This window comes from Atta colombica, unplaced genomic scaffold (assembly GCF_001594045.1).
Source record: "Atta colombica isolate Treedump-2 unplaced genomic scaffold, Acol1.0 scaffold26, whole genome shotgun sequence".
NCBI lineage: Eukaryota > Metazoa > Arthropoda > Insecta > Hymenoptera > Formicidae > Atta > Atta colombica.
Window position 1 is genome coordinate 32964 of NW_017259359.1, and position 12515 is coordinate 45478.

At 35.6% G+C, this 12515-nt stretch overlaps 1 protein-coding gene and 1 pseudogene across 2 annotated transcripts; one reads left to right on the forward strand and one right to left on the reverse strand.

Annotated features, from left to right (window-relative positions):
- Window positions 1-1001: 1001 nt before the first annotated feature.
- On the reverse strand, window positions 1002-3891 carry LOC108689122 (UPF0428 protein CXorf56 homolog). Of its 2 annotated transcripts, none has more exons than XM_018195760.1 (4): window positions 3684-3891; window positions 1943-2099; window positions 1551-1779; window positions 1002-1287 (listed from the first exon to the last, which is right to left on the reverse strand). In XM_018195760.1, exons 1-4 carry the CDS (start codon window positions 3745-3747, stop codon window positions 1141-1143), a joined length of 597 nt encoding a protein of 198 aa, XP_018051249.1. In that variant the 5' UTR covers window positions 3748-3891; the 3' UTR covers window positions 1002-1140. The 2 variants fall into 2 exon arrangements, with proteins under 2 accessions (XP_018051249.1, XP_018051248.1); XM_018195759.1 differs by having other exon boundaries at window positions 3656-3891.
- Window positions 3892-10949: 7058 nt separating this feature from the next.
- LOC108689115 lies at window positions 10950-12086 on the forward strand (annotated as a pseudogene).
- Window positions 12087-12515: the final 429 nt, after the last annotated feature.

The following is a 12515-nucleotide window of genomic DNA, read 5'->3' on the forward strand; positions in this document are numbered from 1 at the left end:
CACACACACACACACACACACACACACACACACACACGTGGTGTTAGAATCGATTATTTAAATGATAGAACAATTGTCAAATTTTAAGTAAATATTTTTCATATTTTCTGCTTTTCTAATAATAATTAATGCAGATCTCATAAAATCTTATTTTCAGAGAAATGAAGTATAATATATAATATCCTCGAAAAAAGTGCGTGCGTGCGTAGGTGCGTAAAGCCAGCCGTATAAAAAAAGATTATATAAACATGTCTTTAAAGAATTTTCAGGAAAAGTCTATCAAAAAACTAACCGAGCTGTACTTTTCTTGATTACTGTAATTGCACAATTAGAATAAGTGGAAGATCACACACATACGCGCGCGCGCGCACTACTCCCTCCTCCTCCTCCCCCTCTCTCTCAAAATAGCAGATAGAAAGATAAAGAACGGACACATATGTACTTAACAAAATTTTGATTTCATGTATACACAACATTAAGGTCTAGTAGACAGCACATGCAGTATCTCATAATCCATAGATAAAAACGTGGCCAGTGACAGAATTATATTTAAATAGATAACTCTTCCATCCTACGACGTAAATATGCCATATCAATTTGAAATTACTTCTTACTAACTAAATAATAATTTATTATATGCTGTTTAATTATTACTAATTGAAGTTGCCATTGTACGAGCTAATTCCGAATGCAAGCAAAAAAATATGGCTTTTTTTGTTTGCAATTATTTATTTATCGATGAATTGTATGTAATTGATATTTATTTGTTAAATTTCTCTATTTTGCAATATACATTTTTATGCAATATTTGTATCTAGTCATTTGTATATTTTGAAGATTTACTTTTTTGTGTAATGTTAATAAATATATCAAGATCATAAGATGAATGTTTATTATTATGTTTTTGAGAAGAAACATGATTTTTATGAAAAATATATTGTGAAGAGAAAGGTTACAACTTTCTCGATAAACCAGGTTCATAAAAATTATAAGAGTGCAATGTTTACACATTCTCAAATTTATTGAAAGTGTTACAATCTTTTTGTCCAAGCGCGATAATACATATAAGAAAATAAATTTATTTTTAGCTCTAAGACAGTAAATTAATGTACATAATTACAATTAGTTCTTGATAGAAAATCAAACATCCAACAATGTTCCTCTTGGTCTTATCCGTTTTGAATCTATTTCAGCGGATGGTATGGTCTTTCGTTTATTCATACCTTTTCTCTCCAATTGTTTTTCTATGATGCGTGCATTATTCGCGTAAGAGTCTGCGACTTCTCTCTGAAATTCAATTATTTTTTAAAATAAAAACTTTATTAAACTTTATTTTAAAAAAACAAAAAATATATACAGGTTGATTAAAAAATACATCACAAACTCAAATAATAGGCAACAGATTGTATATTTTAAATAACTACAATTAGAGTAAAAATTTTAACCATTTAACATTCATCTAGTACCATAGCTACCATAAGAGAAACTTTTCTGAATATTATATCATAAACTATAAATTGCTTGATAACATAAAAATTCAATTGACATACTGCTTCTATTTCATCCTCTTCTTCATCAATCGTGGATACAGTAACCGAACTGAATTTGCCCATATTTTTGGTGTGCTTTGTAACCATTATTTTTTTAGGTTTCTCAATGGCCACTTGATTATAAATGTCTGTCATAGGGCCTTCCCCCGAACTTTTTATTACGGAATCTTTTACTATAAATACTATATTTACTACCGGATTATGCTTATAATACAGCAATAAGCCACATCTGCAAAACATTAATTATATCAAGATATTAAATACTCTTGTTCTTTTGCAAAATATTTTTTTATAATACAAAATTATTAAATGTATTCAACATAATTAATAAAAATCAGTACATTTTCATTGCACTTGTGAATAAAAAATATAGTGATAAAACATAAATATACTTTTTACACTTTTGTCTATATTGTTTTTCGATTCCCTCTGGACGCTTAAGAAATACAATTTCGTCTCGTTCTGAAGTCATTTTGTGGGCATGTTTACTGCCATCAATTACTCTTGCTCCATCTCTTTTTCTTAAAGGTAATTTTTCAATGGCACAATCTATAAATAAACGATTACAAAATGATTACAAACGAACATTTTTAATGTTCACGTCAAGAAATGTTTTATAGTGCCAATAATAATAAACGATTAAAACCGTATAATGTAAATATACAAATAAGGAATAATGCCTATAACGATCAAAGCTAGATCAAAGCTATCTTAAGTGCTTAATTACTTCCATGTGAATTTATATATGTAGTCATTTGAAATATACACTGAATTTTATAATTCTCTTGTTTTTTAACAATAACAAAACATACATTATGTTCATTGAATAATGAGACTATGTATAATAACGAGCAATGTAATGTATAATATTTATTAGTATAATTTTACTACACCATTAAATCTAATTCAATCTAAAATGTTTTGACTTTTACTTAGGCTGTAATCAAAATCTTGCTACAAATGATTTGAAGCATTTGATGGACCAATTAAAAGAAAAAATTTTACAAACTGACCAATTAAAAACTGCTTCAAAACGTTTGCATGTTGATAATACTCTAGTCTTCTTCAATATTCTAACCTGTTATCCTATATAAATATAATGATTAATTGTTAAGCAATTAATAGGGAAGTGTAAAAAAAGAAACATAGCAAAAATGATCTACATTAAAGAACAGAAAAATGATATTAATAAAAACACAGTTATTGGATGATTCCTATTTCAATATTTTAGATGAAATAAAAAAGCATAATTGTGTATAAAGTATAGAAAATAGAACAAACTTATAAAATGTAAAAGACAAAATTAGAACAGCCAGACATTAATGAAACTAATATGTTTAGAGACATAAAGCGACATCACAGTGAAAAGTCATTTTGTAAATACTGAGACTATGATGAACACATTTTATATTTTTCAATAATTTTTTATACTAATGAATGAAAATTTTTTTTACATAAAAAATCAATCTTACTGAGAATTATCATCATTTTTATAGACAAAGAATCAGAAGAAAATATAACTTTACTATTTTAATTTACAATGATTTCCATCATAAACTGAAGTATTTTATAATCATATGACGAAAATATGAAATATTCGAATAATTAAATTTCATTCTACAGACAAGTTTCAAAAATTCGGTTTCACATGGACTCAATAAGCAAATAAGTTTGAAAATTCGAATGACATTAATATATGGGATTCTTATCAATGTTTAATAATTAATTATATTTATATAGTAGGATAACAAATTAAAATAAAATATCTAAAGAAGACTAATGTATTAGATTGAATTATATTTAATGGTTATAGTGAAATTATATTAATAAACATTATATATTACATTGCTTGTTACAAAGTCAATTGTAGTTGAAACTAATCACACGAACTTTTAAATAATAAAATTCAATAAGTTATGTTACTAATAATTTTGATGTTGATATATACCATACTTGGAAATAAAATCATTTTATAAGAATTTTCTACAATATTCAAATAATAGTCTGAAATTAAATTTAACTCTACACACAAATGCAAAAAAACTATATCTTGCACTATAAATTACTATAAATTTTTAGAAATCAATAAATATAATAATTCTAACCTAAAATTAGTGTCATTTGGCCACATACACAGTAATAAATGTGCAATGGTTTCTCCTCGCTGTATTCTTCTTGATCTTTTGTATCGGAGCATATAATGCTTCTCGACACTACTTTTGGCATAATTTATTCAATTATTCGTTTTATTTCAATCAAATTTATGTTTTTACAAATTCATATAAGTTTTAAATAAAATGAGTATGCCAAAACTCATAAAAAATGGCCACATGGAGTAGTATTAAGCTGCACACGATGTTTGTGAGCATCAATTATCCTTGTTTAATATTTAATGAGCAATAAGGATGGAAACGATGCTTAAGTAAAGCCTGCGACACACGATGCTTGTTTTCTTGATGGATTGATAGCTGGATTAGAATCTTACCACAATTGACTTTAAGCGGGGAGTACAGACTTTTGCATAAAACACACATAAAACATAAAGTATAAAGGTTTAAACATAATAGGTATAGACAATAGGCACAAGCAACAGGGAATAACGATCCGTCCAATTAGAGTAAGATATATTCCAGTGTTTCCCTGTTGCCTGTGCCTATTGTGTTTAAGCCTTAAGAAAATCAACCAAAATCCTTTATTTCATAAAAGGAAAAGAAGGAAATAAAGGACTTTGATTAATTCATTTTTTTATGCATAACACATAAGGCATAAGAAATTCGACCAATCAGAGTTATTTATTTCATGAAAAATGTCACGTCTGCAATAATTTCATTTTTTTATCCAATAACTTTTCCGAACAAACTTACTAATCCCGAGTGGTATATGCGGGCATCTCTTGGAATGTACCTGATGCTTCTCTCCATACCTACCAATGATGTCACGGTCGATGAAAGGGGGTTTTAGGGACGCCCATAAAAGAGATCAGAGAAGGCAGTGAGTGGTATGTAGTGAACGCTCATGAGATTCAACTTCCTTCCATTATCCGGCCACTTTCGCCGCTCTAAGTTAAGCGCCGTGAATTATTATTCTAAATCCGAACACAACTCTCTTTTGCTAATTCAATTCCTAATTCTATTAATAATTGCAAGTTCTAATTCTTAGTACGTAATCCAATTTGAATTAAACTAGACTAAATTGAATTAAACTCGCGTAAGAAATAATTATCACCCCGGTAATCAATGTACTAAAATGAATTATTTTAAAATATATTATATATTTAATTAACTTTATATATTTAATTAACTTTAATCAAAGAATGCTTAGTGGTTATCTCCATCTTCTCACTAATTATTAACATTGATGATATAATCATTCGTTACAAAACACTAACGAAAAGTGATCGCGCGTGGCTATTAGTACGACCGAAATCAGCAGTCGGATTCGTCCAGGAAGCAACAGAGGCCTTGGTACTGCAACTTTCCCTTCTTTTTGCTGGCAATTAGAAGCATCGCAGAGCATCCATTTGAGCATCTCCAGGTAACAAAGCTTCTATTTTACTTTTCGCTAATTGAAACCTCGATGTGAATGAATCACAGAGTATGTGCCTCGTATTCTCGCATTCACGCGCCTCTATTGACACTTGACTCCTGGTGATCAATTCTTACGTTGCGTGGCTCTGTAATAATTGCTGCGTATTCACCTTATTTTATCAACATAAGGAGAACGGGACGATTAAATGCATTGAGTGTTTTATCTCCCATTACCCATTCACGAGAAGTAGAATTATTCCGGGATTTTGTGACATTACGTCCACCTCGGCTACCCCAAGCGGTTTGAGACTTGCCACGCATGTTTTTTGATACTCGTTACTCTTTGCGCGGTCACAGGTTGCTCCGAGTGCCCTGGAATCTTAGAAAGACTCCTCGTATATTTGAGAAGAACGGGAGAGCAGCCATGGATTCAGAATTGACTATAATTGTTATTTCTAACGCTAATATCTAGCCAATCAGTAAGCTGGACAAAATCAATCGTAGCTACTTCAGCATTCGGAACGAATGCGAATTCTGGACCTCACCATAGTCTCAGGTTGGATCGAACGGGTCGAATTCCCCCTGGGACATAACAAAAGGAAGAAAACGGACTACTTTAATTGTTTATTTTCTTATGCATTACGTATTACGCATTATGCAAAAGTCTGTGCTCCCCGCTTTACGCTTAAAGCGTTATGAACGCCAAAGCGAATATAGTCCATAGTATAACTATGTATAACTATAAGTAATAAAGGTACAATTTCATGTAGCGATACTTCGCTGGCCAAGACCCTCCACTTCTCTGAAAATGAAGCAGCGTTGAAACGCTCTTCGCTGAAACCTCGAATCCTTTTCATGGGCGAAGTTTTATCAGCGAAGCTATTCCCACTATTGCGCCGTGAATGAAGCAGTGTTTCGAAAGTTTTGAACAAAAAAGTTTTCATGTATGAATATACAGAGTGTCTCAGAAGGACAGCTAAATATTTCATGTACTGATAGAGCGGCCATTTTGCAATTTTCATAATAATTAACAAGATATTAATTTCTAGAGAGCACATAGGGAGAAAGTGGCAAATTGCATCATGTGACCTATCTCCTCTAATTGGGTGTGGACATCCAAATTCCATAGGCATTCACGTGATGTAATTTCCCACTCTCTCTTTCTCTGTGAGGCTCTCTATTAGTTACTAAAAATATTCGAATGTACATGATCGAACAAATCCTCTGGTTGTAAATACAATATTACTATTTTAAATTGTTTGTATTTCGTATGAAGAGTTTTGAAGTGTTTATTATAATTATACAATTAAAAAGGTTTGCAAGTCAATCTATTAATTATAATTAATGAATTTTCTTGTTGAATCATGTACTTGACTGAAATAATCAGCCGGATCTAAATTCAACAATGTTCATACATAGAATCGTTTGTACTAGTATTTCGTTATGAAGTACCAAACATTTGTAAGTCTTCCAGACATTTTTAAATAAATATTTAAATGTCATATTGACCGAAATAAGATTCAGGCACTATGATCACGGAAATTCCGTTAAAATGATCGATAGTTTCTCTAGGATTGCGTTCAGTTATCATCAAGGTGTACCCAGACGTTCTTTTATTCTTGTTTAATATTCGTAAACAACAGGGATAAAATGACATCTGGGTGCATCTGAAAAATGATTCTGAACGTAGCCTAGTATTTCGGTACTTCTGGTTCTTTTCCGATCATATCACTCATAACAAAAAGTGTCCAAACTCTGAAGATCAAACTGGCTGGGTGAAGCCTAGCTAATGTCCGCAATGTGCGAGTCAAAGAATCGAGTCGATCGTGCCTCCCTCGTATTGTGGTACAATATTTCGAGTAAAAAGTGCGCGATAGTTCGTTCTTTCCCGTGTTAGTCATCCACTATTTTCGGGACATATTCTATTCTTTTCTGCTAGAGTCAGTAATCAATTCACTTCAATCAATTCACTTCAATCCATTTATGTGAATAAGTTTTTCTCGGGGCGTCATGGCCTCGTCCTCTGGGGGGGGGGAGGGGAGGGCAACGTGATGGTGCTTCTTCCTTTTTCTCTCTCGATCCTCCGATCTTTATTTATGATCCTTCTATCTCGAAAAGAAGCCTATCAATAATCAGTTGCAATTCCTTTTAAAGGATCTAAAAGAAGAAGAGAAAGAGGCGGGAATTAATGCTTCGGACCCTACGCATAGCAATGTCGACACGGTTACAATAAAAAATAGTGCTGGTGAGAATTGTGGGACAATTGTGAGATTGTATATAAAAGCATAATTCCGGAAAGTCAAGAAGTCCTTGAATCATCCTCGACAGTCACTGCAGACATATATTATAATATGGATTTTGAAAACGTGTCCAGGAAGCGTTCTCGGTAATGGGGGACGAGAATAATCATAACGAGCGGATAATTCCCGCCAAGAAATGCACGAGCGCACCAGTGCTCACGGGGGCGTCTTCTGCGAATCAGATTGCTAGACAGAATTCCAGCAACAACACAGCAAGTACACTTAGTACCTCTCGTTCAGCTAATGGCATAAATACTAATCCCGTGTTACGATACGGTCCGCGTGATCTTGGCCCGTATACAGTGTATGTACAATCAAACAGAGAAAATGTATTATGTGTTACTTTTATTAATAGCATTATTGCAAAATCCGACATTCTTGATATCCAAGAAATCAAAAAGATCGGCAGGGACAAGATTCTCATCGAGGTTAATTCGGCCGCAGCGGCTAACAGGCTCGTAAAAAATTCAGTCTTTACTGAACATAACCTCCACGTATTTATTCCTGCTTTTAAGATATTAGGACGAGCCAATCAGGATGTCAATCAGGATGTCCCGCAACAGATTGATATGGACGCTAAGGAACTACTTGGAATCGTCAAGAGCAAAAATCTTGTACCAGATGTACAAGTATGAAATGACGATTTGAGAAACAGATGGCGTATTGTGTTGCTGTGTTTACTATGACGAAATTTGTACCAAATAAGGAGCATTCGCGGACAGCATTAATTTTTTGTTTTCATTTGAAGAAATTTCATTTGCTGCGGAATCATACCGATTACTTGAAGAAGCTTATGGGGAACATGCTCCATCGCAAAAAACGTGTGAACGATGATTTCAGCGTTTCAAAATTGGAGATTTCGATGTTGTAGACAAGGAACACGGAAAATCGCTCAAAAAATACGAAGACGTGGAATTGCAAGCATTGCTGGATGAAGATGATTCACAAACACAAAAACAATTCGCAGAGCAATTGAGCGTTAGTCAACAAGCTGTTTCTAATCGCCTACGAGAGATGGAAAAGATTCAGAAAGTCGGCAGATGGGTGCCACATGAATTGAACGAGAGACAGATGGAAAGGCGCAAAAACACATGTGAAATTTTGCTCGAACGATACAGAAGAAAGTCAGTTCTTGCATCGTATCATTACTGGAGATGAAAAGTGAATTTTTTTTGAGAATCCCAAACGCAAAAAATCATGGGTAGACCCAGGCGCACCATCGACCGCAAGATCGAATCGCTTTGGCAGGAAGACGATGCTCCGTGTTTGATGGGACCAGAAGGATGTGATCTATTATGAGCTATTGAAGCCTCGCAAAACGGTTAATATCAAACGCTATCAACAACAATTGATCAATTTGAACCGTTCGCTTAAAAAACGACCAGAATTCCAAAAGAGGCAACACAAGGTCATTTTTCTCCATGACAATACTCCATCACATACGGCAAAACAGTTTGGGACACGTTGGAAGCACTCAGCTGGAAAGTTCTATCCCATGCGGCTTACTCACTTGGCTCCTTCCGATTATCACTTGTTTGCATCGATGGGTCACGCACTTGCTGAGCAGCGCTTTGGTTCGTACGAAGATGTGAAAAAATGGCTCGATGAATGTTTCGCGGCAAAAGGGGAAGATTTTTACTGGCGTGGTATCCACAAATTGCCCGAAAGATGGGAAAAATGTGTAACTAGCAATGGAGCATACTTTGAATAAATCTTTTTTTATCATTCTTCCGAATTTAACGTGTTTTTTTTAGGAAAAAATCGTCATTTCATACTTGTACACCTGGTATGTGCAAAGGTTAAATCGCAAATGCGAAAACAAAGGTAAAGAATACAGTCCTTCCAGAACAATCCGAATTAAACTTGCGGGTCAAATCCTTCCCCAAGAAATATACCTATTTAAAATTAGTCATGAAGTCCGTCCTTTCATTCCTCAACGTTTGCTATACCTGCTATCGTGTAGAACATGTTAATAGTACTCATGCAAAAGTACACCGAGGTGCTTGTATTGTGGCGAAAATAGACACATAGTGAGATAAACAGCAATTGCCATCTTTAAGAGAAGTCCCCCCAAGTGTATCAACTGCCAGAGTGAACACTGAGCCACAACAAGCAACTGTCCCATATACGCAGGAGTTATAATGAGCATGATGGTCGAAAATATCTCAATCGCCGACGCCAGGAGAATAGTTAATAGCAGCATCCCTAGTTTCAGCTCGCCTGGTTCGCCTGATGATCCTAGTCCTGATTACAATAACTTTCCTTATCTTCCGAGGAGGAAGTCTCCCAGAGAAGGGCACTCCTTTGAGAGTCATATCAGATTTGGTCTTTCAGATGAGGAGGTGACTGGCCCGAGATATAGTCTTATGCCAGTGCAATAAGATCCCCTCGCCCCCTTCTGATAGGTAGGTTTTTAATAGAATTCGTGGGAATACAACTGGTTACCAACGACAAGGCACATCTCATATTAAGGAAGTAAATCTCGACAGAGAAGCGCACATAATGCGCTATACGAATTTCACAATCCTCCACTTTTTTGGCAATGAGTCGCTTATCAAGACATTCTCCCCTCTCAGCGAGATTCTCAAGGAGCAAGTAACAAAAACAGTAGCCTCACGGATTTTCTCTTGGAGTTCTTTGACTTGCTCGCGCATTTTCAGAATAATGATTTATCCAGTGCTTTGGGCGTAATTATGGATTTAGTCAAAAACCTATGTAACATCTTCCAGTTTCCGCTTACTCCTCATGGAGGGGGGGGGGGACGGTGATAACTCCCTCCAGATACACTCCATTTTACACTCACTCTAATAATTTTTCTGATATACGCAACTTATGATAATGGTTATGGTTTTCGGAATTGAATTGTTCTATCAAATTAATAGTGACTCTGGCGCGCTAGTGAACCCCAGGGGGTTCTCCTTAATTCATCTCTCCCCTGAGGCGGAAGTTTGTCCCGAAGGAGCGCCCTCTTCTTCGAGATCGGGGTGGGCGGGGAGGGAGGGCTCCACCGGTGGTTTGCGTGTATTCTTCGGCAGGCCCGCGAATCGAATAAGAGCTTTTCAGTGGACTGTTGTGGCATTCGCTACAATCTTCCCTCGCTGCTAGTTATTATTAGAAAATATGATGTACTCTGCTTGTAGGAATTCCTGCTAAAGCAATTTAGTAATTTTTCAAAGTTTAAGGTTCTTAAGGTTTTTAGAAAAGATATCGCATAAGCCGGCGATAGCACACAGGGGCGTTTGCACAAGAGAATTTGGCCTATGATACAGTGACATTTAGCGGGATTGAACATCCCTCAGTAAAAGAGTCTGCTTCGGGCAGGAAGCTCATGATGGCATCGAAGATTTTGATTTGGTGTTCTTAATGAAATTACTCCCACGCATTTGCATTCTTTGACTTCACCTACTTCTGATCTGGTTTTATCGTCCGCACAGTTGGCCACTATGTGTGACTCTTACTTGACAAGGACATTCATAGCAGCGACCATTTTCCGGTGATCACGCAAATTGGCACTCAAGTTTGCCTTAAATCCAACTTTCATTACAAGCTTTCCTTAAGAAAAAAGGAACTCGATGAATTATATTAATCGTCGCCTATTATCTTCGACTGCGGCATCTTCTCCAGAAGAGGAGATCGTTCCGATCGGGCGATACAATATCCTTGTACAATCTACTCGATGTTGTCAAGAGTCTCGTACTGGAAGGAAAGGCTTTCTGCGTAGCAGTGTGCAGGATAAAAATCTGGACGGTCCACCTTGGTGGAACGAGGAGTACGCCAGGGCGGTGGAGGATAGAGGACGAGCTGTACGAAATTTCATCTCACACTCCAACAAGAATAATTTTGTAGAGTTTCGAAAAGCCAATCTCATTCATCAAGCGTCTAGCAGGATAAAAACATAAAGGGTGACGTGATTTGATTGGTGGCTTTAACAGCTGAACCACCAGAAATAATGGTCCCTTAAAAAAGCTTTCGCAGAAATATTGCACTAAATTATCAACAGTTGTAGGATCTCAAACAGATCTCACTTCGGTTTCTAAACTCTGTCTGCCGTCATGTTATGATCGTATCAAGTCCATAAAGAAATGAAACAGGAGGATCGCACGAACCCTCTTACTTGACTGGACAATTCTTTGACCACTAAAGAGCTAAAAAACGCTCTGAAATCTGTTAAGAAGCATTCGGCTCCAGAATTGAATCAGGTTGACTTCTCCATGATCACTAATCTTCCTGCGGAATTCTTGATACACTTGCTAGATATCTACAATGAAATCCTTGATAAGAGGCTTTTTCTTGGAAAAACTCGCTGGTAGAATTGATTTCTAAAGCAGACGGTAACGCGATTAGAATCATATTCTTCATATCTTGTTTAACTTATGCAAACTTATGAAACGAATGCTATACTACAGACTAAATTGGTTTCGAGTCTCGGTCTATTCTTCCTCCAACACAATCAGGCTTTAGGCCTTTTAGAGCCTGTGATAACACTCTAATTGTTCTTATCACTGCGGTTAGAACGAGCTTTCTCAATCGGACTCCCACACACTAGCGGGTTTTCTGGACATTGCGAGAGCGTTTGATAATATCGACTTTCACATTCTTGTGGCTGACCTTTTCGAAATAGACATTCCCCTCTCAGAAAGTTTGTTGAGAATTTAATTAGTAATAGGCAATTGAATTTCGTTATCGACGGGGAATTATACTTCGCTTAAAGGAACATCTCAATACGCTTTGTGTAATGCATGCTCTAATTAATTATATCGCTTAACATATCTATAATTGTATTAAAACATATTTAATCGTGATTTATAATAATAAGAAAAACTTCAGCTAAAATAACATTTTTGGAGAATGTAAGCGCGATGCAGTGAAACACATAGGATCGTCATGCCAGGTCGTGCCAGGTGACGAAGCACTCCTTCCCTCTCTCTGCCGTCGTCGCCGCTGCACGAGTGTGCGCTGTCCTATGAATTCGCGTGACTTAATCGCATATTAGCTTAGACGTTTCCTTTTCTAATTCGAAAACTACAGCGAGTATCTTAAAATGATATAAGAATTTTTTATTCCCTTTGATCCATTCTTCGTCCCCAATGTAGCCCCCCACCCATCTTAAGAGACACACTGTATATATATATATATAT